The sequence below is a fragment of the Herpailurus yagouaroundi genome, unplaced genomic scaffold (assembly GCF_014898765.1).
Source record: "Herpailurus yagouaroundi ecotype Mexico unplaced genomic scaffold, PumYag 77, whole genome shotgun sequence".
Lineage (NCBI taxonomy): Eukaryota > Metazoa > Chordata > Mammalia > Carnivora > Felidae > Herpailurus > Herpailurus yagouaroundi.
This window is the reverse complement of record NW_024412388.1, coordinates 9,576,496-9,601,263: the sequence shown is the minus strand read 5'-3', so window position 1 is coordinate 9,601,263 and position 24,768 is coordinate 9,576,496. Positions and strand designations below refer to the sequence as shown.

Sequence of the window (24,768 nt, the reverse complement as noted above, 5' to 3'; positions counted from 1 at the left end):
CCGGCCATGCGCCCCCGCGCCACCCCCCGCGCCCCCTCCGGCGCCCCCGCCGCCGCCGCCGCCGCCGCCGCGCTGGGAGTCCGCAGCCTCCTCCTGCTGCTACTGCTCCGGCCCGGGCACGCGTGCCCCGCGGGCTGCGCCTGCACCGACCCGCACACCGTGGACTGCCGCGACCGCGGGCTGCCCAGCGTGCCCGACCCTTTCCCCCTGGACGTGCGCAAGCTGCTGGTGGCCGGCAACCGCATCCAGCGCATCCCCGAGGACTTCTTCATTTTCTACGGCGACCTGGTCTACCTGGACTTCAGGAACAACTCGCTGCGCTCGCTGGAGGAGGGCACGTTCAGCGGCTCGGCCAAGCTGGCCTTCCTCGACCTCAGCTACAACAACCTGACCCAGCTGGGCGCCGGAGCCTTCCGCTCGGCCGGGAGGCTGGTCAAGCTGAGCCTGGCCAACAACAACCTGACGGGCGTGCACGAGGCCGCCTTCGAGACGCTGGAGTCGCTGCAGGTGCTGGAGCTCAACGACAACAACCTGCGCAGCCTCAACGTGGCCACCCTGGCCGCGCTGCCCGCGCTGCGCACCCTGCGTCTGGACGGCAACCCCTGGCTCTGCGACTGCGACTTCGCCCACCTCTTCTCCTGGATCCAGGAGAACGCGTCCAAGCTGCCCAAAGGTGAGCCTGCAGGCGGGACCCGTACCCTGGGCTGGGGGTGACGGGGAGGGAGCAGACGGCCTCGGGTCCGGCCCGGACGAGGTGGGGGGGGGGGCGGACACTGGGTGCTTCAGAGCAACTGCCCCAGGAGTGTCGCGCAGGCAGGTTCCCAGCCTGAACGTTGCCCGGAGGTCTGCCGGGGACAGCGGGTGGGCCGGCTCACATCTGGACTCTCTGGGGTTTCTGGGCCGGGATGCCATGCTTCTACACCTGTTTCTCCAACAACTCACTTACCAAAGTTAGGGACCTACCATCCCTCTGTTACCCACGTCCGAGATGGACTCATCGGGCTTTGGGTCCTAGTCCTGGTGGGTACAGATTATTTCGGGGCCCCTCCTGAGGGCAAGACGCCCTCCCGTGTGGGAAAGAGCTGAGAAGGATCCAGCCAATTCTGAGGGCTCTCCGACAGCCTCCAGAGCCTGAGCAGGTCTGTTTCTCACCTCTGGTGTCTGAGAGGGATGAGAGGTCTTTCTGGTGAGGAGTGATGGCAGCCTGCTTAACAGCCAGTGATGCAGTAAAGATTCGCAGTTCTGGGGCTTTGCAGCCCAGATGTGAAATAGCGGAACAAAAACCTTGCAGGCCGGTGCCCCCTTTCCTTTCCTGGCGTGCTTTTCCAGTGGCGACATGGACATACGGACCCCTCTGGCAGATGGGGACACAGCGGGCACAGAAGTTAAGGGGCCCTGAAGCGAGGCAGAGCTGAGAAGAAGGGACCCCGGCATCCACAGAGATGAGCCCAGGATGGGGAGCAGGCAGAATGTCCCTACCCTCAGTGGATTCCAGTTTTCCACTGGCGAGCATGTAAGCATCGGTCCTAGCAGTGACCTTGCAGAGCCTCCCCCCTTGCCCCCAAGGCTTTGGCACAGTGGGACCCAGAGCTGTAAGTCACACGTTAGAATAGGTGACATAGATGCGGGTTTCGCTTTGGTGTATCTTTTTTCCATTTCTGGCGATTTCAAGGTCGTTGCTCGTCTATGCCCTGAATTCCTGTGATCCCTTATTCACTCCAGATTTTCCTAAGCACGGCCCCCAGGCGTCGGGGGCAATCACTCCCCAGCAGACGCAGGCCCCTGAGCTGGCATTTTCAGCCCAGGCCGGCTCCGCCACGTGAGCAAGTCCTAAGCAGATGTGACCTGCCTTCACTCAGCCGCCTGGTTCTCCCCACCTCCCCACCTCCGGGAGACAGGAGTGTCCAGATAAAAACGTCATTGTGGGATGGCGGTACGCCCTGGTTCTCACCGCTCCTGCCTTTGCTTTTGGGTGGAGTTGGCCTCCCTAAGCCCTGTTGGTAGTTGAGTTGGCACAATTGGTTCCACTTGCACGAGGGCAAGGTGTTATAGAGTTGGAGGCTCTAGATCTCAGTCTCCCTTCTGCCACGGATGGCTGTGACCTCGCACGGGGCTCGTACCCTGTCTGGGTTTCAGACTCCTCATCTCTAAAGGGCTTTGCTTGAGGGCCACCTGGGTGGCTCAGTCGGTTGAGTGTTCGACTTCGGCTCAGGTCATGATCTCGCAGTTCGTGGGTTCGAGCCCCGCGTCGGGCTCTGTGCTGACAGCTCGGAGCCTGGAGCCTGCTTCGGATTCTGTGTCTCCCTCTCTCTCCCCTCCCTTCCCCTGCTCATGCTCTCATTCTCTGTGTCTCTCAAAAAATAAGTAAACGTGGAAAGAAAGAAAGGAAGGAAGAGCTTTGATTGACCCCTGAGGTGTCTACAGAACCCTGGATGTAGAGTCAGAAGACACAGGTTTGAGTCCTGGTGTAAAAAACCGGGTGAGTCTGGCCAGGTCCCTTAACTTTTTTGAGCCCTGTCTTCCTCCCGTGTGAAATTGGGACACGGATAATGCAGGGTGGCCCATCTGACCGCGTGGTCATCTGGATCAAAACCGGATAATGTGGGCGAAAGTAGAGGGCAGTGAGACGGCAAGGTGCTATTCCTCCCAGGGTCTGTGATAGAGGGAAGAAAAGGGACACCAGATGGGGATGTGTGGCGGGGGGAAAGGATGGACAGGTTCAGAGCAAGGAGCAGAGTCCGGGCCCTGGTTGACGGTCGGTCTGGTTCAGCGGGGAGAGGACAGAGGCGGCGAGGAGGGGGCGCGTGGTCTCCATGGGGGCTGCCGTGAGCGTGGCCAGAGCGGCGTCCGGAGAACCGCGAGCCACAGCGGGGTGCGTGGCGAGGGAACTAGCCCGGGGCCTCGACGCAAGAGGGCTGAGTTCCGATTTTGACTCACGTTTCTCTCTGAGCCTCAGTTTCCCTTGCCTCTGCCTTCAGATTGCAGTAAGAGTGTCCCCCGCGTCGTTTGCGGTGAGGTTTGAAGAAGGTCGGTTCTGGCGAGGGCGCAGCGGTGCTTAGCACAGCAAGGGTGCTCCCTGGAAGCCAGCCGCCCTGTCCCTCCTCCTCGCGCCTTGCGTCTTCGCAGAGGCTCAGGGCAGCGTGGCTGAGGAACCAGACTGGGCCCAAATCCCGCCTCGACTTCTTGCTAGTTGGGTGACCTTGGTCTCCTCCTCTGTGAAATGGACATGATGCCTAGCACCCACCTCCTGGGGTTATTGGGAGGATTAAAGAGGTTTGGTTTATGAAACACCAAGAACAGTGCCCGGCACCCAGCAACCCTGTGGAAGTGTTAGTGCTGTTGTTATTATCCTGTTTTAACAGGAAGGCCCGGAGAGGTGAGGGCACAGAGAATTAACAACAGCTGGGGGGCACACGGGGCCCTCAAGGCTTCCAGCCCCCTGCCACGATGTGGCCACCCACTTCCTGCCGAGGAAAATCGGGCTTCGTGGAGTCAGTCCAAGCTGCAGGGTTTTCTAGACAAGTGCCCTGCCTCCCCCAGGGGGAGGGGGTTCAAAGGCAGGAGCAAAGGGATCCTGTCCTCATTGCCTTTTCCTCGCCTCCCTGTCCCCTGCCCCAGAGAAGCAGAAAGGAGCAGAGCAAGTGACCTTGACAGGCTCAGACATTTACAAAAATACATTCATCCGCCAGGCTAACCTCTCGTGCGGCCGCTGTGCTGACGGGAGAGCTCCCCTCACAGACCACACCACAGCCGGGAGGAAGGGACGTGTTGGGGATGACGGGTCCCCTCCATCCGGGCTCCTTTGGGGCTTAGTCAGGGCTGGGGCTGGGACCTTAGGAGGGACTGCCGGGCTGGGGCTGGGTCTGAAGGAAGAGGAGACCGAATGCCTGCCTGCCGGAATGCCCATCAGCCAACTGAGCCACAAAACAAACAAAGCTGACAAACCTAAACAAACAACCAAGGGACACCTCCCCCAGGATGCCTAATTAACTCTGAACTTCAGATAAATAACGCATAATATTTTAGTATAAGTATGCCTCACGCAGCCTCTGGGATATACTTACACACAAAGTTTTTTGTTGTTTTCTGAAATTCAGCATAACTGAGCCACCCTGGCTCGACATAACTGGCCTGACCTTGCGGTGTGCGTCACTTTGTAGTTTACGAGCGCCACCCCCTTTAATACAACTGGGCCCGGCAGGTGCCTTTGCCCACAGTTTACCCAACAAGATGCAAAGAGGCGGTTTGCGGTCATGTGGTTAGTGGCTGAGATGAGTTTGTACTCAGGAGTGCCTCACCCTACAGCTCACTCTTTCTGGTGGGCAGAGATCAGGGAGGAGGGCGAGAATATCCCCACCCCCCCCCCCCCCCAGTCTCCGATTGCCCTGGGTGACAGCTGGTGGACCTTCCAGCCCCAGATCCCGCACCTGGTCTGGTGAGACAGTGGGTTCCAGGCAGGTTGGGACGGTGTGTTGCCAAGGGGACAGTGACCATCCCTCGTTAGGTAGAAAGGACTCCAGACCTGGAAGCAAGAGTCCTCGGCAACCACTCAGGCGAGCCGCGGGGTAGAGAGGGAGAGGGTGGGAGGGTCTGGAAAGAGGGGAGCAGCAAGGTAACACCCTTGAGCTTTAAAGCTTCGTGCTGGCCCAGCACCTGGTCTCTTTAGCAGCCCAGTGAGATGGATTGGGAATGAAGACACAAGGGAGCTTGGTGGAAAAGGAGATTCTTGGGCCCCCAGGCCTACTGAGTAAGCCGCTGCAGGTAGGGGCCCAAGGTCTGCATTTTTAACCCCCTGCCCTGGGGCTTTCAGTATACACGGAGGCCCCTGCAGGTAGGAGGAGCCCTGGAGGGCCTCTGCATCTCTAGAAACCCAAGGTCTTGTCTTGGGTCAGTAAGCAGCTCATTAGCTGTGTGCCAGTATCTCAGATTTTTCTTTTGTGAACAAAGGAGTGGGTAGGAGGACTTTAAGGCTCCTTCCAACTCTAAAATTCGATGGTTTCAAGGAAAGGGAATCTTGTCCTCATTAAGGATCAGGAAGTTGAGGTGAGGGGAGGCCAGGTCCCTCTAGAGAGTCCTCTGCTGGAATCTAGGGGGCCGTGGTCTCTGTGTAGTAGGGTGGGGGCAGAGCACTCAGGACTCGGGGCTCCCAGGACGCCTCACCTGTCCCCAGCCTAGATCTGGGAGCCACAGGGAGGAAAGGCTCCTGGGTTCGAGAAACCCTAGGGACAGGCAACGGGCTGTGTCTGTGCTCCACTTCGGAGGTGCATGGAGCCCGCGGACTGTCCACAACCCTCACCACGCCCCAGAGTGCATCAAAGGCACATGCGGGTCCCAGGTGGAGGCCAAATTGCCTAGACACCTTCTTTCACCGTCCCTAACCACGGTGCACGTGGCCGGCAGGTCACAGCCCCCGGTCCCAGCGAAGAGATCTGAGCTTATCTTGTACCCCAAGGCCTTGACACAGGCAGCTATGGGGAGGGAAGGAAGGGCTGGGGGTGGGAAGGGGGACAGGGGGGCCACAGGTCATGCTTTGGGTCTGTAACCCTGGTCCCCTGCGTGGGCAGCCTCCTAGAGAAGGTCCACTATAGTGCCTGGAGTATCCAAGCGTTTGGGGGGCCCAGCTCCTGGGGGTCCCCGAGCCCTCTCTAGGAAGGGGTGTCGTGACAGGCAACGTCCGGGGCGAGTGACGTGACTAACCCCTCCTTCCAGCCCCGGCTCACTGCTCGCTGGGGGAGCTGCCCCCACTTGCCGGTGACCTACTTCCTTTTCTCATGTGTCAGACATAATGAGGGCCTGGCTTGGTCAGACAAGTGGGGACGCCTTGTCACACTGACAAAGTAAACAGTGTTTCAGCGAAAGGGACGAAAACTGATGCTTTGCTGGAGGCAATTCGGGGCTGCAGGTGACTCCAAGGTGACTCTATTTCTTCTTCTTTAGAAATAAAAGCAGTTTTATTTTCCCAATTATACCATAACAGCCTCCTTGTATACGTGGGGAAGATAGATGAGTATCGTGAAGGAAATAGAAACCACCCGAAATCCCACCACTACTAAAGTTTTGCTGTATTTTATTCCGGTCGTATTCTTATGCACATACATAGTTTTAAACAAATTGCTGTGGTATTATAGATCTTATTACTGATGTTTTTTTCTTCTCTTATTGGGTTGTGAGAGTTTCCTGTCATTACAGTACTTTGACAATGTAACCTGGGGCAAGTGGGTGGCTCGGTTAAGCGTCTGAATTCAGCTCAGGTCATGATCTCACGGTTCGTGAGTTCAAGCCCTGCATCCGGCTCTGTGCTGACAGCTCAGAGCCTACCCACTTCAGATTCTCTCTCTCTGCCCCTCCCTGCTCACGTTCTGCCTCTCAAAACTAAATAAACGTGAAAAAAAAAAAAGATTTAGAAGATGTAACTTTTTTTTAAAGTTTATTTATTTTGAGAGAGAAAGAGACAGAGGGAGAGAGAGAGAAAGCGCACACAAGCTGGGGAGGGGCAGAGAGAGAGGATCCCAAGCAGGCCCTGCCCTGTCAGCACAGAGCCCGATGCGGGGCTTGAACTCACAAACCGTGAGATCATGACCGGAGCCAAAACCAAGAGTCGGACGTTTAACTGACTGAACCACCCAGGTGCCCCAAAAATCTAACCTTTAATGGCCACAGAATATGTCATTTTATGGATCTATTCGTTGAACCTGTCTCTTGTTGTTAGAAATGTGATTTATTTTTTTTTATCTTTTATTTTTTTTTTTTTTTTTTTTTTTGGTATATAAACAGTGCTGATCTAAACATCCCACACATGTAAAGCTTGTGGATGCTTCTTGGTATTTCATTTCTTTGGTGCAAATTCTTTGAAGCGGAAATGCAGGGTGAAAGTCTGTGGTTGTTTTCACCATACGTTTTTTGGTTAAACCATACGTTTTTGGTCTGGATACGTTTTTTGCCTAATGGCACCCTAGGGAGGTGGCACCATTGGCAGGCAGGGAAGACCTGTCTTGCCACGTCTTTCCCAGCGTGATGTGTTATTATTTTTAAACCTGTTTCCCAGCAGACAAAACAGGGACATCTTCTTTCTTTAATCTGACCATTCGAGCGGATGTTTTGGGTATGTTTATACACCTGAGAACCACGTTCCTGGCGGAGGTTGACTGAGATCTTCTTCCCTTTGGCAGGTGGTCTCCCTCGTGCCTTTGACGGGTCTGTGCATGTCCTGTGACCAGCGGGTGTATTCTTAACTCATCTCTTATTTAGAGTAGAGTCACGGGGTGACACCTCTCCCGTCACCACCGGCATCCTGGGCCGAGCGTCAGCTTTCACGGGCACCGGGGTCTGCAGTCCCGGTGGAGAGTGAGCCGAAAACGTGACACAAGGCCACCTCGCCCTGTCTTGTTGGCTCCCAGGAGAGCCCGGCCGAGGCCTGCCGCTTCGTCCCAAACACAGGATCTCTCTGGAAATGTCACATTGGTTGTGCCATTCTGTCAGTTAACTCAAAGGGCAGCCTCATCGCTGGGCAACGTAGGACGGCGGACCTACCTTCCTGTCCAACTAGGGCAGCCCTGGGGGACACAGTTGGGCATTTTTTTCGGAGAGGCCCCGATTGCCGTTAGCTGGCTGCCAGCGGACTCACATACCCGAAGAGCGAGCCTTCCAGCCAGTGGCCCGTCCAGTTTCCGCTATCCCAGAATCTCGTGGTGTTGGATGTGGTGTGGAAGGGAGGGCTTGGCAGGCCTCGTCGCCTTCGGGCTGGCTGTGTCAGTGATAGCACAGCAGGACCTCCACGGACCTATGTGAGTTGTCGTGAGGACCCGGAAGGGACGCAATTTGCAGAATAGCACGTTTGTCCTGAACGTGGGCGTTACAGGCCCACCGCAGGGAGCATGACCCAGGTCCTGGGGAGCTGTCCTGGGCTCCTGCCCTCAGGGCTCTGCTGCAGCCGTCACAGGTCCCCGATCCTCCCCTCCCGCCCTCCCTCCCCTCCCCCACCTTTACTTCTTTATGTCTCTGGTTCCTACTTAGCCCGCAGCCTCCAGCTCTCTGGCTCCCCGAGGCTGGGTTGGGAGCCTTTCCTGTGTGACCTCATTGGATCCTGTACTGTCTCTGTGACCACTGCTTGAGACTGCCAGGTCACAGGAGTGGCCTGTTCGGAGGACACGAGATACGTCTTTTTCCTCCTTGAACCCCCAGAGGCTGGTACAGGATGTGGCATGTTTGGACGATGACGTTCCCTGCGCTTAGAACAAGCCAGCTCCCTCCCATGCCCCAGAAGACCTACCCTCACCCGCTCCCCCGTCCCTGCCCACCCCACCCCAGCCACACCGACCCCCAGCTGTCCCTGGAACACGCCAAGTGTCACTGTCCAACCGGGACCCTGAACTTACTGCTGTCTCTCCCGCTAGGACATTTCCTCCTCAGATGGCTGTATCTCCCTCACCCTCAGGTCCCCAGGTGGACGCCCCCGCCTCCGAGACCTCCCCTGTCCCCCCTGCCTAGGTAGTCCCGCACCACCCCCAGCCCAGCTCTGTTGCGTTTATGTCAGAGCACCCACGAGGTCCACACTACCTTGTCCACGAGATATCTCGTGTCCCTGCAGACACATGAGCTCCCAGAGAACAGCATGCTCGCTGCTGTGTCCCCAGCACCTGGGGCCACGCCCAGCATAGAAGGGGCTCGGTGGGGCTGTGGGCATATGCGAGCAGACGCGCCCAAGGCCTCTGTCACAGAGATCACTGGCCTTGGCTTCTGTCCTCAGCACATAGCCCTCTCCGACTGTGGTCAGCAAAGGCTATCCAGAGCATCTTTCAGCAAAGGCAGAGGCCTGGAAGGGAGGTTCTGCGGGTTCCTGTACCAGATCTGTGTGATCCGGTCAGACCCCGCCGGCCCCTGAGCTTCGGGCTCTCCACTGTGAAGGAGGAGGGGGGTGCAGCTGTGCCCGCCTCTCCGCTGGGGCACCGCTGGCAGGACGAAGGGGCGGCCATCTGGGGGTCCTGGGGCGACTAGTGCCCTGGTATTCTCTGCTGTGCAAGGTGCAGGTGAGCGGCCGGTGGACAGAGTTTGTGTCACCAAGGCCATTGATCTCAGCTGAACCGGAAGCCGATTCCATCTGGAGCAAACAGAAGGGGTTCTGGTGAGGATGTGGGGTGTCACCGGCAAGCCTGGGTCCCAGGCCGTCGGGCCCCAGGAAGTGCTGTGGCCGAGATCTGGGAGGCCACAGGGAGCACAGGGCCTCTGTCCCGCTCATCTCTGCCTCCCACACTTCCTTATTCTCCCCTCCACGTGCTGACAGGCTCTCTCTACTTCCTCATCCACGTGGCAAAAGCAGACCACTCCATTCAAGAGGCCAGCGGGGGGCGGGAGAGACTGTGCTCTGTTGGTCCCGGTTTCCAGGTCCCTGTAGGAGGCTGTGTCTGGCTCCGTTTGGGAGCTGTCCCTCTCAGTCCAGTCGGCTGGGGGTACAGCCGCGGTGACATTGTACCCAAGGGCTGCCAGGGCGCGGGGGGCTGGGCAGCCACCGTGAGGCATCTGTGACCGTGGCCGTGCTTCCACTTAACTGTCTGATGGCAGATAAATCCCCTGATGCTCTGGGTCCCAGTGTCCCCTCGGTCAAATACAGGTGATGGCATCTGCCCTTTGACCTCGAGTGACGTCATATGAAGAAGCTCAAAGTGCAATTTCCTTCACCACCACACATAGGAGCTATTTTTTTTTCTCTTTATGCAGATCATAGAAATGCTGATGCACGGACCAGATATGCACACAGCTTTACAAATCCCACTGGGTTTCGGCATGGCTGGTCAAATCCCAAGTGTCTGGTGACCCACGCAGGTGGGCACTGTGTTTTTACAGCACATCCTCCCGGTGGCTCTCAGCCTGGCCTGTCCGCTTCAGAGGCTGCTGATCGAAGAGCCCCTGGTGCCCCATGACCCCCATCCTCTGGGCTGGTCGTGGCATAAATGCCAAGGGCAAGTGTCAGGACCTTGAGGGAGCATCAGACCCCTCGGGATTAAAGGGAAGATCCTTAGAGGTGAACCCAAACCAAAGAGGCAGGAATTAGGGTCCCGGTCCTGGCTGCATCTGTAGCTGTCAGTGGGACCCTAGATCGCCTCAGAGGCCCCTCGGGGTAGCAGGTGGGAGTCACTGGAGACGGTGGGGCGGGAGCAGAACCAGAGAACACATGCGCATGAAAGATAATTTAGAGCACCCTCTGGGACTCCCCAAACAAGCTGGTGGCTGTGCTCCTCCGACTGACTTCCAGTCTTTGGCCCCCGGGCTAGATGGCAGTGAGGACTCCTTCTTGCTCGGATTCTGGCTGATTCTGTTCCCTCCTGAGTCAGCCTCCTCCAGGTCACAGGATGAGGGGTCCAAAGAGACCCCAGCTCCTAGCAAGAATCTCTGGGGTGGGTTCCCTTGCCACAGGTCCTACCCGCCAGCAGCTGTCTTTTAAATAAGGAGGTACAAGGGTATTTTCCCCTCTTCTCCCTCTCGATATCAAGAAAAGACCCCCCAAAGTTAGGGGCGCTTGGGTGCTGCGGTCGGTTAAGTGTCTGACTCTTGATTTCGGCTCAGGTCATGATCTCACGGTTTATGAGTTCGAGCCCCGTGTCGGGCTCTGCACTGACAGTGCAAAGCGTGCTTGGGATTCTGTCTCTGTCTCTGTCTCTCTCTCTGCTCCCCCGCCCCCCACTTGTGCTCTCTTTCCCAAAAATAAACAAATAAAAATTTTAAAAAAGACCCCCCCCAAAGTTATCAGGATAGCCTTGCTTTTTCACAAGATGCCAACGAGACAATATCTGTTTTAAAAAAAATTTTTTTTCAACGTTTATTTATTTTTGCGACAGAGAGAGACAGAGCATGAACGGGGGAGGGGCAGAGAGAGAGGGAGACACAGAATCGGAAACAGGCTCTAGGCTCTGAGCCATCAGCCCAGAGCCCGACACGGGGCTCGAACTCACGGACCGCGAGATCGTGACCTGGCTGAAGTCGACGCTTAACTGACTGCGCCACCCAGGCACCCCAACAATATCTGTTTTTAAACACAACCACCACAAATGATTGTCTGCATCAGAAATGAAAGTTGCCCACGGTCACGCTGAGGGGCTGGGAGCTTAGAACTGAGGTCAGGACATCCTGCCCCCACTGCCACCCCCTTGACTTGGGCAGGTTGCTAACTCTTCTGGGCTTTGGTTTCTTCGTCTGTCCTCCCCCCCTCCCCCCCGGGTCATCAGGGAAATACTGACATGAAAAAGCTTTAGAAGAAAATCGGGGAGCATTTGCGAAAGAGAAGGGCCATTGTCAACCCGGTAAAATGACAAGACAATGGTTTCTAGGTCTTCAGCCCCCTAGACAGAACCACAGAACAGCGACCAGCAGCCAACGCTCTGTACCCCCTTGATAGGACACAGGAGAGAGAGCGGACGTTCCAGGTCACAGAAACTGCTGGATGACGGAAAAGCTCTAATGTTCGTGGGTGGGGACGGGAGCAGAGGGAGGGGGTGGTGCGGAGAGAAAAGATTGCCCAGCCAGTGCAGGAACGGGGAGGCCGGGGAAGCTTGTGGGGAGCCCCCGGGGAGGCCGGGAGAAAGAACCAGGTCCCACGGGAAAATGAGTGGAAAAGCGGGCAGCCAAGTGCCACTGGTGATTTTTCTCTGGGTGTAAGAGTTGTTTTATTTTATTTTAAGAAATAATTAATAGACTTTTTTAGAGCAGTTACAGGTTTATGGAAAATAAAGCAGATGATACAGACAGTTCCCGTAAACCCCCTCCGGCTCAGTTCCCTACTACTGACACCTTGCATTAGTCTGGCCCATTTGTCACAATAGAGGAACTGATGATACTATTACATTATTATTAACTAAAGTCCACAGCTTACAGCAGCTTCACTCTTTGTGATGTACACCCTATGGGTTTGGACAAATGGATGATGTCGTGTACCCGCCATCGTGGTATCACACAGGGAGTTTCACTGTCCTAAAAACGTCCTGTGCTGCGTGGATCTATTCCTCTCCCCTCCCTCCGGAACCCCTGTCTGGGAAACACTAATTTTTTTTTTTTTTTACTGTCTCTATCATCTGCCTTTTCCAGAATGTCATAGAGTTTTTAATTTATTCCTTTTCCTCTGTGTGCTTTTCCATGTTGGTGCAGCGGGGAAGTATTATGTTCCCCCTCCCCCACCTTACCTTTATTTTTAATACAGCACGTGACAGACAGGTGCACACACTTGCGTTAGCCGCAGCTCTCCTGCCTCGCCAGGTTACCCCTTTATCCTGTCAGGTAAGGCCGCCCCGTCCCCCTGACAGAGCCCTGGCTACCTCACTGCCCCTTGCTGACTTCCGGAGGCCAGTCCACACCTTTGTAAACAGCCCCTCGGTTAGATTCCCGTCCAATAACCCATGTGGGTGGGCCACACTCGCCTGCTGGGACCCTGACTTGAGGAGCTCTTGCAGATTCTTCCGCAAGGAATGGAAAGAGAAAGAGAATGCTGTGGGCTAAATTATGTTTCCCCAAAATCAGGTGTGCAAGTCCTGACCCTCAGTAACTCAGACTGTGACTTTATTTGGAGATAGGGTCGGAAGCAGGCTCCAAGCTGTCGGCACAGAGCCTGACGCGGGGCTCGAACTCACACACCATGAGATCATGACCTGAGCCGAAGTCGGACGCTTAACCCACGGAGCCACCCAGGTGCCCCGAGATAGGGTTGTTTTAAATGTCGCTGGGATTTGTTTTAATCAGGCCCGGTAAGACCTGCAGACACAGAAATGACCGCCACGAAGGAGGACACTTAGCACTCACAGATCTCTACAAAGAGGAAGTGTGGATGCCACGCAGGACTGCCCTGGGAGGCACCAGGGATGGTCGGGGGGGCAGAGGGGGTAACGGGAAGGTGCAGGCAAGAATCTTTAGTGTGTTTTTTGCAGGAGGAAGGGGCAAGGTAGACGGGCTGGCAGCTTTGGGGTTGGCTTGTTTGAAGAATTGGGGCAGGCTGGGCGCTTTAGGGGTGGTCGCCAGTCATCAGGTCCCTGGCCCTGGCGTCATCCAGGGCCCGAGACGGTGTTCCGGACCACAAGAGTCTGACAGGAAAAGGTGGGTGGGGGTGTGGACCAGTCAGTTTGCATATCAAAGGTGTGCTGTTGAGCTGGTTGTTGACTTTCTGTCTCTAGGAATTGGCTAATCCTGGGAGGGGCTGTCACTCCCCAGGCAGCAAGGCCCTAAGATGTCAGAAACGTGATTAATCCAAGGGTCATTGAAGATGTATCTAGTCAGGGTAAGGTCAGGAGGGTGGGCCCTAAAGGATGAACACGAATGATGCCCTCATGAAGAGGGGAAATTTGGACACAGGCTGGAAGGGAGAAGGCATGTAATGATGAAGGCAGAGGTCAAGGTCCACAGGCCAAGGATCGCCAAGGATTACCAGCAAACCCCCAGGAGCTGGGGTTGAATAGCCTCCAAAATGGTGTCCAGCCGTCAGATTTTAGGACGATTTTATGACCTCGAAGCAAATTGTTTCACTCTGTTTGCCTGTTGGGGACATAAGCCCTCAAGGTGCAAATCGCCCTTGTTTTTTTTTCTGGGGGTTTTGCCCGCCCCCTGCCTTGAGCAGGGTGCCCCCCCCCCCCCCGTGGCTTATTTTGTGTCTTACTGTGTCCCCGGCACTGAGCTAAGCACCCTATGGTAGCTCCACCCAGGGAAAAGACAAAGTGAGCCACAAATGAGCAGGTGAAGTTAATTTTAATATTTTATTTAATCCAGCATATCCGGAATGTTATTTTTTTTCAACCTGGAATCAGTAGAAAAGTCATTCATGAGATATTTTCTCGTTGCTTTTTTCACACTAAGGCTTCAAAATCTGGGGTGTATTGCACACCTACAGCACATCTCCTGCAGACTGGCCGTGTATCAACTTCTCGACATGTGGCCAGTGGCTACTACAGTGGGTGGCATAGCTCCGAGTCTGTTCGTGTCTTCCCGGGAGAATGTTTCCAGCTGGCATCACCCCCTTTTACAGATGAGAAAGCCAAGGCACAGGCAGGTTAATGTAACTTGGCCCAGGACACCAGCCAGAGTGGAGGTATGGCTCCAGGATCCTTGTCAGCGGTCACTGTACAGCTTCTCAAATCTCATGTCAGAAACCAGGGTACCTTCTCTACGAGCCCATCCTCTCGGGTCCAGAGCCTCTGTTTTGAGCTCAGAACCCCACTTAGTCAGTGAGCTTTCCAGATTCAGAGCCTGGCCCGAATCCAAAGAGGACCTGAATGTCTTAGCAGAAACCAGAGCAGACCAAACATCTGTGAAAACAAATTCAGCGCCAAGTGAAGGACATGGCAGTGACTTTGCTCTCTTGGAGGGAACATTCTAGAAAACTCAACAAGCTTAGATTATAGAGTTTTCTGGTGTATCTTTCTTCATTTTCGGTTAGGAAAACATGGCTCAGAGAGAACAAGTGACGTGCCCAAAGCCACACAGCAAACTAGTGAATAGCAGACAAAGGTCAAGGCCCCCCCAATTCCGGGCTGGTGCTCTTGTCTCATATCGCTCATCACTCACCAGATGGGGATGTGGCACCATGACTGAGAACTCAGGCTTTGCATCGAGAGCCCCCACCATTTGAACCCCGCTCCTGTATTTACTAGCTGGGTGAGCCTGGGCAGATCACTTCACCTCTCTCGGCTTCCGTTTTCTCATGTATAAAATATGGACAATAATAATATTCATGACTCTCTCATGAGGGTCAAAGAGAGAACCCTTGTAATGGGCTTAGCACAGTGCCTGATACACTGAAAGCCCATTATAAACACCAGCTGTTATCACTATCAGCTGTAAATCAACACCCATGTGTCGCCTCCCCAGGGTCCCAGTTCCGGAGGCTCACGCTGAACCACCAATACGCAGTGTCGCTGCAGGTGCTCAGGACTCAGAGTTGGCTCCCAGGCAGGGCTCTGCCACCGACTCACTGTACGATCTTGGGGACTGTGTTGGTTTTGTGTTCATTTCCTGTAACAGACTACCACAAAATCAGTGTCTTAGGATACCACAGATCTATAATCTTACAGTTCTGTGGGTCTACAGTCCAAAACAGGTCCCATGGGGGCACCTGAGGGGCTCTGTCGGTTAAGCGTCGGGCTCTTGGTTTTGGCTCAAGTCATGATCCCACGGTTTGGGAGTTCAAGCCCCATCTTGGGCTCTGTGCTGACAGTGTGGAGCCTGCTCGGGATTCTCTGTCTCCCTCTCTCTCTGCCCTTCTCCAGCTTTCTCTCTCCCTCCCTCCGTCTATCCCTCTCAAAATCAGTAAATAAATATTAAAAAAACACGTCAGGTCTTACAGCCTGAGATGGCTGTGCTTCTTTGGCCTTTCCCAGCTTTAACACGCTGCCCCACACTCTTGGCTCGTGGGCCACATCACTGTGACCTCTGTCACATCTCCTCCCTGAGGTCGGCCCTCCCGCCTCCGTCTTACAAGGAATCTGGTGACGACATTGGGCCCGCCTGGATAATCAGGATTTTCTCCCCATCTCAAGACCTTAATCACACATCTTGAAAGTCCCTTTTGCGTATGAGGTAACATAGTCACAGACTCCGGGGATTAGGGCACGGGCATTTTGGGAGCATTCTTCTGTCTACCGCAGGGAATTAACGGCGCCTCTCTGGGTCTGTTTCCCCACCTGTGAAAGTGGAGGGTCAGTAAAGGTGAGGGCCTCTCTGCCTGCACAGGTTGTTTCTAATGACACCCCCCCAACCCCAGCCCCTGCCGACCCCTGACCCCGCAGTCACTTCCAAACACGGCACAACTCTGGCCCCAGTGACACCAGTTGTCACAGTGCTGGGATCTACTGAAAACTGCAAGGGGAGGTGTCTGTTCCGGGGACCCCAGGTCTACCCTTGGCCACCTAGCTGCTGGCAGATTCATAAATATAACAAAAAAATCCAATCTGATTCCTGACTTCCCAAGAAAACCAGAATTGCTGTGTTGGTTTCACAGACGGTTGAGGCGTCGACGCCAGCAGGTCGCGGGCAGCTGTCCTGGGGTGACCGTCGTAAGCAGCCGCCGGGGAGCTCCAGAGAGAGGCAGGTCTCACATGCTAAGAGCGAAGGATGGATGGGGCCTAGACAGAGAGGGAAGGTGGCACCGGTGAGCGGAGATGGGGAGACATGAAGGCGAGTTTCGCAACTGGGATGAAATTGTCCGCCCGATAGCAGCCCAGGGAAGTTCCAGAAATGACCACTGTGTGCGTGAGCCCACACGGTCCTGAGGACACCGTGGTGTGATGGATAGAGAATGGGCTTTGGTGACGGCCAGGCCTGCCTTTAAGTCCAGGCCCTCACAGACGAGTTGTGTGACTTTGGGAAAGCCACACAGCTGCTCTGAGCCCTGGTCTCTGCATCTAAAACATACCTCACATTTGTGCATTCAGGTCCATGGCGCTATTATTCACAACAGCCAAAAGGTAGAAGCAACCCAAGTGTCCATCGATAGATGAATAGACAAGCAAGATGTGGTTTGTCCTTACAATGGGGTATCAATCAGCCTTAAAAGAAGGACATTCTGGTACCTGTTGTGACAGGGATGAACCCTGGGGACACTACACCAAGTGAAACAAGCCAGTCACAAAAGGACAAAATCACTCTAACTTCCACTTATGTGAGGCACCGTACAGGAATTAAATTCATAGAGACAGAAACTGAATGGAGGGTGCCAGGGACTAGGGTCAGGGGAATGGGGAATTAGTGTTTAATGGGGACAAGGTTTCAGTTTTGCAGGCTGACATGAGTGAGAGAGAGGTGGTGATACCTCCAGATATCACCAAATGCCTGCGGAGGGGCAAAATCACCCGCCGTTGTGAGAAGCACTGGTCCAAAGGGCTGTTGAGGAAGAGAATTCAGTGAGTTGATAATGGAGAGCCCATCACAGTTCCTGGTAAACAGTAGGAGTTGCAATAAATATGACTTCCCTATCGAATGTCATCTCAACAGTATAATTGGAAGGGGCCCACTTCCCATGCACGCCCCACATTTACCCCCAACACACTCAACACATCACTGTACCCACCTGGCCAGTGGGCCCACTGTTAGAGATTTCCTTGGGGCAATGAGAACTCCAAAGGACAGGTCCAGAGAGGGAGCCACAGTGGGTGACCCTGAGTACTCCATGGCAATGTGGAACATTGATCATTATAAGTATGGGAGGTACCAGCCTCAGGGGGCCAGTCTTAGACTTCCCCACACAGAGGAGCCTGCCAGAATGTTCTCTTTAACTAGATCATCGATAACAACTAGACACAGGTGCGTATCCCTAGCACTAGCAAATAGTGTTTGCTACTGAGGTGGCAGTGACGAGAGTGGCAGAAATGGTGGAGGTGGTGGACACAGGACAGGCGGTGACATCACCATGGTGGCTGGGACAGGTGGTGGGCATCATGGTAGAGATGGTGGCCATGGGACGGGCGGTGACATCACCATGGTGGCTGGGACGGGTGGGAGACATCATGGTGGGATGGTGGCCACGGGACGGGTGGGAGAAGTAGTAATGGTGATAGCCGAGATGATGGCAGTGATGGTGGTGCGGGTGGTGGCAGTGGAAGTGAGCGCCTGCCTCCCCAGAGAATAAGACGTTCAGCCCTCGGTGATCATCTCTGCTCCTTTCCTACCAGGAGGAGGACGGGCTGGAAAACTGCACTGTGCGTCTGTCGATCTTCTGTGCATGTGCAGTGACCGATGTGGGTGTCCTGAGGTCCAGGGCTGCCGGTCAGGCTGGAGTCACAATCCTGGCACAGGACCGACTGCACTCTGCTGCCCGTTCTACGGAACATGCTCCGTGGGGCCAGGACCGAGCAGGAGCCCTTGACCCGACGCTGCTGGTGCATCTTCCCCTGGTAGAAATGAGCTGATTGCTTAATCAGACAGAGTGTCTGCGGCCGAGACAGGGAGGACAGTTGGGAATTTCCCCTGATGCAGCAGCCCATATTTAATGAAAGTTACGGTGGGGAACAAAGGCCAGCACTACGGGAAATTAGAGCTGCCGTTCCCAGCGCCCCACTCCCTTGCAGTCCGTGCAGGGAGGCCTCGCTGAGAGGTCTTCCTCTGCGACACCAAGAGCCTACAGCATAGGGCCATGGTACCCACAACCTCGGGTGCTCATAGTAAACTAAGAGCTGGGTGCTTGGAAAGAGCACAAAACTAGGAGTTAGGGAACCTGGGCTCCATCCAGCCTCCATGTGACCTTAGACAGGGTGTCTAACTTCATTGGACCTCTCGTCTGCCAAATAAAGGGGAGACGTGGGGTGGGGGTAGAGTCACAGATGCGTTTGGATCTAACCTTCTATGCTGCTGTGAAATCAGGAAGCCCTGGCTGGAAGTCTGGCTGAGCATGTGAAAGAACACGAGGGTGATTCTGTCTCCTGATCCTTTGGGTTTGCAGTTCCGGGAGGCTGGCAGGCAGGGCCTGGCAGGATTTCACCGGCCCAAACTGAGCCCTCTTACTCCGGAGTGCAGGAGAGGAAAGTGATAGGAGGGTGAGCGCTGGCCAAGCGCAGTGGGACGGAGGCCCAGGGGTTGGTCCTTCCTCCCAGGGGGTGGGAGCGGAGGCCCCTTCCCTGGGACTTGGAGCTCTAGCAGTGGGCTGGGTGGAGACAATCAGCTGCACTCTCTCCCCCCACCCTCCTTGGCCCCAGGGCCTTCTCACCCCTTGATAAGAGTCGCGAAGTTTTTAGTACAGGTCCTGGGCAGGCAGTTCACGAAAGAGCCACTCCAAATGGTCAGTGAGCACAGGATACAACATTTAGCTCTTCTAGTAATCAGAGGAATGTAAATTAAATCAATAATTGTGCTCTGTTATGGCTTCTGAGATTGGCCAAGACGAAAAAGTGACAAAATCCCATCACTGGCACAAGTTCAGCGGACAGTCTTCAACCTGTGGGGATGTTATCGCGGGGAGATAATTAAGAATGTGTGCATCGATGCCCATAGCAGATTGCTCCTAGGAAGAAGTCACTCTGGAAGAGTGTTCTAGGATTGTGTAAGTAAATTATGACTCGTCTACGTAATGCAGTGCCCGCAACCGTTACTTATGATGTTTGGTAATTATACTGGTCGAATGGAAAGAGGTTCCCAGTATGGTTATGCAACAGAGTGGCTGAGCAGGTTCCTACTTGGACGATTTATGTACACGTACGCACAGAAAAAAATCTAGAAAGGTATAAGCCGGTGTGTTAAACATGTATTTATGGGTCCTTTTATCTTGCTTCTTTTTGTTTCTTTCTCTTCTCTCAGCGTATACACAGGCTTTGCGTAAGTGGAGTTGGGAAAACAAAAAAATATTTTTGATGACAAAAAGTGCTTCGGACAGCCTATCGCTGATCTGGATTAGGCAGTTCCCGGGAGGCCGGATCAGGGGAAGGGCCCCAAGAGATCCTCTGGCCGCAGGCCTGTTTGTTGGCAAGGGGCAAGAGATTAATCTCAATCTATCACCCGCTGTGTCACCATCTATTTTGGGAGAGTGGCAGCTCTTCACCCTCTCCAGCTCCGGTGTCAGCTGCTGGGAGAAGTCATCAGTCAAGGGGACAGAGCAGCAGCGGGCGGGGCGCTGGCCACCCTGCACGAGGAAGGAGGCATGTCCCTTTGGAGTGCGCCCCGTGGAGAAGGAAGAAATGTTTCTAAAGGGAAGGAGTGGTGGTGTCCTTCTGGCCTCGGCCGGAATGAGCTGGACCCCAGTTTGTTTCGGCGGACGGTGGATGTGGATGGGAGGGAACCCCCTAGCAAGACAGAGGTAGGAGCTCAACCTCCCATCAGCGGGGCCCTTCCACTGTGTCATCTCCCCAGGAGGGGGTGGGAGCTGCACCAAAACATCTCCACCCCCTCAGGACCCGGCGGCCACGGAGCACATGCTTTTGTAGGACAGCTGCGGAGAGCCAGCTGGTTTACAGCCGGGGAAACAGAGGCTGAAAGCATGGGCGTTTAGCTCACCCTTGAACTCCGTTTTCATGCAGTCCACTTGTGGGGCCTCTTGACTGTAAGCAGCAGAAGCCAACCTCTGGCTGACATAAGCGAGGAAGGGACTCACTGCAGGGATGTCGGGGAGTTCACACAATGGAAGGGAAGCCCGGGAAGCAAGCTCAGAAAAGAGTGCATTTTAAGAAGCCCCAGGGGGGTGAGAGGTGATTGGCCAGAATGAAACCTGGGAGCAGCCTCCAAATAAGGAGACACAGAGAAGGAGAAGCCAAAGGGCAGGAGAGGACTGTCCCCCATATAAGACACACCTGGAGTGTGTTGCATTGTGTTCCCCCAAAGATATGTCCAAGTCCTAAAGCCTGGAATCTGTGAATGGGACCTTATTTGATGAAAGAGTCTTGGCCGATGTAGTTAAGGATCTCAAGACGAGATCATTCTGGATTTAGGATGGGCCCTAAAATCCAATGACGGGTGTTTCTTTTTTTATTTTTTTAAGGTTTATTCATTTTTGTTTTTGAGAGCGAGCGAGCGAGAGAGAACATGTGTGCGGGAGCAGGGGAGGGGCAGAGAGAGAGGGAGACACAGAATCCGAAGCAGGCTCCAGGCTCCGAGCCGTCAGCACAGAGCCCGACGCGGGGCTCGAACTCATGAACTATGATTGTGACCTGAGCCGAAGTCAGATGCTTAACCGACTGAGCCAGGCACCCCCTGCCAGGTGTGTTTTTATGAGAGGGAGGTTTGACAGACAGAGGCAGAAGGTGGAGCGATGCCATCGTAAAGCAGGGAAGTTCTGGAGCAGAACCAGAGTAGGCCAGGACCTCTTCTCCCCTTGTGCCTTCAGAGGGAGCCTGGCCTTGTGGCTTCATTCATTTACAGACTCTGGCCTCCAGAGCTGTGAGGGAGTAAACTTGTTTGAAGACACCCAGTCTGGGGGCACCTGCGCGGCTCAGTCAGTTAAGTGTCCAACTCTTGGTTTCAGTTCAGGTCATGATCTCCCGGTTCATGAGTTCAAGCCCCACAGCGGGCTCTGTGCTGACGGCTCAGAGCCTGCTTGGGATTCTGTCTCTCTGCCCCTCCTCTCCATGCTTTCTTTCTCAGAATGAATGGATAAACTTAAAAAAAAAAAAAAAAAAAAAAAAAAGCCACCCAGTTTGTGGTAAGTCGTCAGGGCAGCCCTAGGAGACAAATACAGCACCCAGATCCTTGAGCATGCCCTTGTATGTTCTTTCCACTGAGAACCCTGGGCTGGGGCCGCCTCTGGAGGTGGCATGGATTCCAAATTGGGTTTGCACTTTTACCGAGCAGCCTTGGCGTAATTATATGACCCACTGGGGCTTAGTATCCCCTGCAAGAACTTTGGGGAGCATTTTGAAGGCAACGGGGGGAGGGTCACAGCTGACCGCACAGACCCTGGAGTCAGACTGCCTGATGCCAAATCCTGGCTCTACTGTTTCTTAGCTGCATGACCTTAAGCAGGTAACACAACTGTTCTGTCTCCTTACCTGCGAACCAGTCGTCACAGTGCTGCCCCAGAGTTTGTTTTGTGGATTAAAGCAGCGTAGACAGTGCAGAGTGCTTAGAAGAGCACCAGGCATTGGGGTTCCTCCAGGGGGTTAGCTGATCTGCCCCCACTATTTGTGGGGGCTCTTTGTTCCCACGCCATCCGTGCCCAAAGAGTGCTGAGAATTTCCAGCCTTCGAGAGGGAGAAGCGTGGGAGAAACACAGCTTCTCTTTCATCGTAGGGAACGGAGAATTATCTGCTGCTGAATGTGGGGAGAAGGACTTTTGTCCTGCAGGGGAAGGGTCTGTGCTTGTCCAGCACAATCGGACATCAGGTGGGACGGTCTGTCTGTCACAGGAGATGGTTTAGGAAACTCTTCGTGGCTGTACAGCTAAGCCACATTCTCCAATCCTATCTCTATTCATTCAAAAATATGTTTTGAGAGTTCTAGTTACTGGGAATCCAGAAGGGAACAAAACCAAAAGCCTGACCTCACAGAAATGACATTGGAGTGGGGAGGGGCAGGGAGGCAGAAAATAAACAAGTATATACATACGTCATAGGTCACGTGGTGCTGAGTGCTATAGAGAAAACTAAAGCCACGTTGGGGGGCGGCTGGAGAACGATCATGGTGGGGGTGGAGTAGGGGGAGCATCTCTGATAAAGCGCCATCTGAGCAGAGGCCCAAAGAAAGTGAAGGAGTGGGCCAGACGCAGGTAGCAGGTGCAAAGGCCCTGAGGTCACCTGTGCTTGGGGTGTTTGAGGGATGGCAGGCAAGGTGCACTGAGAAGTTTGGGGGCGTGGCAGTAAGGATCGTGGCTTTCACTTTGAGACAGATGAAGAGGCTTGGGAGGGAAATGTGTCGAGCAGAAGAATGATGGGGTGAGCGCTTTTCTGCAAAAGACACTTCGGGGCTGCTGAAGGGAGGACTGAGGCAGCCTGTAGAGCAAAAACATCAGGGCAGCTCCGAGGCCCCTGCCGTAACGAGACCCATTGTCTAGTCTCCTTCCTCGGGATCCCACGTCATCCACGCAGTTCTAGACTCAGGGCGGGAAGGGTGTTATCCGCTGAGCCCATCAGCTGTCACGGGTGTTCTTGCAGAGGTCGTATCTGTTACACGGCTAACTACCTGTAATGAGTAGGAAGAGTTCACATCTGGGATGCATGTCATTGAAGAAGGTCGAGGAGTCATAAAAATTGGTAGCTCCCAACAGTTTTGCCACTAAGAACCTGATGGGTTAATGTTTCCAGAGCCCAGCTTTGAGAGATTTTGTCCACCAAACAAACCCCATATTTGACGGATAGCTCTGTGGCCTTGTCACAAACAAGTGAGTGGCTGCTGATTGGCTTTCTTGAGAGACCGGTCCTCCCTTACCGACCCGCAGCCCACCTTTCGGGACCCTGGCCAGGCATCACACGCTAGGATCCTTCCCACCTAGACATTTCTGACCTGTTCTGGATTTTCTTGGTTTTTGTGACATTCGTATATTGTGTGCCAGCTCGAAGCCGGGAGCTGTGGGTGCAGACGTGGTAAGCACAGCCCCCCTACCCCGTGGAGGAGACATGGGGGCGGGCAGGGAGGAGAGGGGAAGGGGGAACACAGGTAGCATTCACGGCAGGCTTCCCACAGGAGGCGTTTCCTGCACTGACTTTTGAACAGGAACTGGCAAACCTCCTCTGAAAGGGCCAGATGGTAAATATTTTAGGCCTCGCGAGACATACAGTCTCTTGTTAAGTCCTCAGAATTGCCATTGTAGTGCAAAGCCGCCCTGGATGATGTGTAAACCTGTGGGCCTGGCTGTGCTCCAATACGACTTTACTCACAAACACACGTGGGAGGGGCGGAAGAAGGGGGGTGTGGCCCTGGGCTGTGGCTTGCGGACCTCTGCTCTCGAAGAATAAGGAAGCGATCGCCCAGCACTTGTCCAGGAGAAATGGAGCGTGTGGAATACGGTCTTGGAGCGTGGTAGATGGTGCTTCCCAAAGGCGGCCCTGGAACCGTGGTCACATGTCCAGGCACGCGCAGACCCTTCGCAAAATGAGAACAATGACGGCGTTGCGGTGAGTTGTTCTTAAGGCTCCACGTATTTACTGCTGTTTCCTTTTATCCCACCCTTCCTAACTTCAATGGTGTACAAAGGTTTCTCTTATAAAATGTTGATGTCGGGGCGCCTGGGTGGCTCAGTCGGTTAAGCGTCCGACTTCAGCTTGGGTCACGATCTCGCGGTCCATGAGTTCGAGCCCTGCATCGGGCTCTGCGCTGACAGCTCGGAGCCTGGAGCCTGCTTCGGATTCTGTGTCTTCCTCTCTCTGCCCCTCCCCTGCTCGTACTCTCTCTATATCTGTCAAAAATAAATAAACGTAAAAAATAAAATAAGATATGACAACGACGATGTTGTTGATGATGATAGTGTGTTTTTCATGTCCTCACAGGGCAGAATTATAAGCTGCCGTCCTATGTCAGTCTCTCCGTTTCTTATTAGTTTTTCTTTTTACCAGCATATAAAATCCAAAAGTCTGAGGACCACAGCTCTGGACCATACGCTCTCAAGAGATCTTTGTCACGGGCACACGGTCTTTACCTCAACCTCTGGTCATGCCTTTCATTCCAGGGCCGCCTCTGGGACATGGGACATGGGAAAGAAGCCCACTACCCCGGGGGCACTCAGATGCTTGCATGGGGACCAGCCGGGTGACACGAATGAGTGAAGAGGCTCACGGCATGTGTCCTGTCTCATTATGGCAGCCTGACAGTTGTGTCCATATAACTATGCCGCTTGGTCTCCTGATTTAAATTGTGGTGTTTTGTTTTTTTTTTAGATTCTTTTTTTTTTTTTTTAACATTTTTCTTTTTAACGTTTATTTATTTTTGAGACAGAGAGAGACAGAGCATGAACGGGAGAGGGGCAGAGAGAGAGGGAGACACGGAATCTGAAGCAGGCTCCAGGCTCTGAGCCATCAGCCCAGAGCCCGACGTGGGGCTCGAACTCACGGACCGCGAGATCGTGACCTGAGCTAAAGTCGGACGCTTCACCGACTGAGTCACCCAGGTGCCCCTTTTTTTTAGATTCTTAAAAGACCACCACCATCGCATTGACAAGAAAAAAAAAATGCAGCCTGAGTGGGGCTCATGGTTGCCATTAAAAAAGTTTTTTTATAATGTTTATTTTTTGAGAGAGAGACAGAGCGTGAGCAGGAGAGGGGCAGAGAGAGAGAGAGGGAGACACAGAATCCGAAGCAGTTTCCAGACTCTGGCTGTCAGCACAGAGCCTGATGTGGGGCTCGAACTCTCGAACCGCAAGATCATGACCTGAACCGTCAGTCAGACGGTTAA

General features: G+C 54.2%; 1 protein-coding gene across 1 annotated transcript in view; it reads left to right on the top strand.

Moving 5' to 3' along the window:
• Positions 1-6: 6 nt before the first annotated feature.
• LRRC38 (leucine rich repeat containing 38) overlaps positions 7-24,768 on the top strand; it is a 35,281-nt gene continuing 10,519 nt past the window's right edge. The window contains exon 1 of the mRNA XM_040461866.1: positions 7-673. Within this exon, the coding sequence (XP_040317800.1) occupies positions 7-673 (667 nt within the window). The remainder of the gene's footprint in view (positions 674-24,768) is intronic.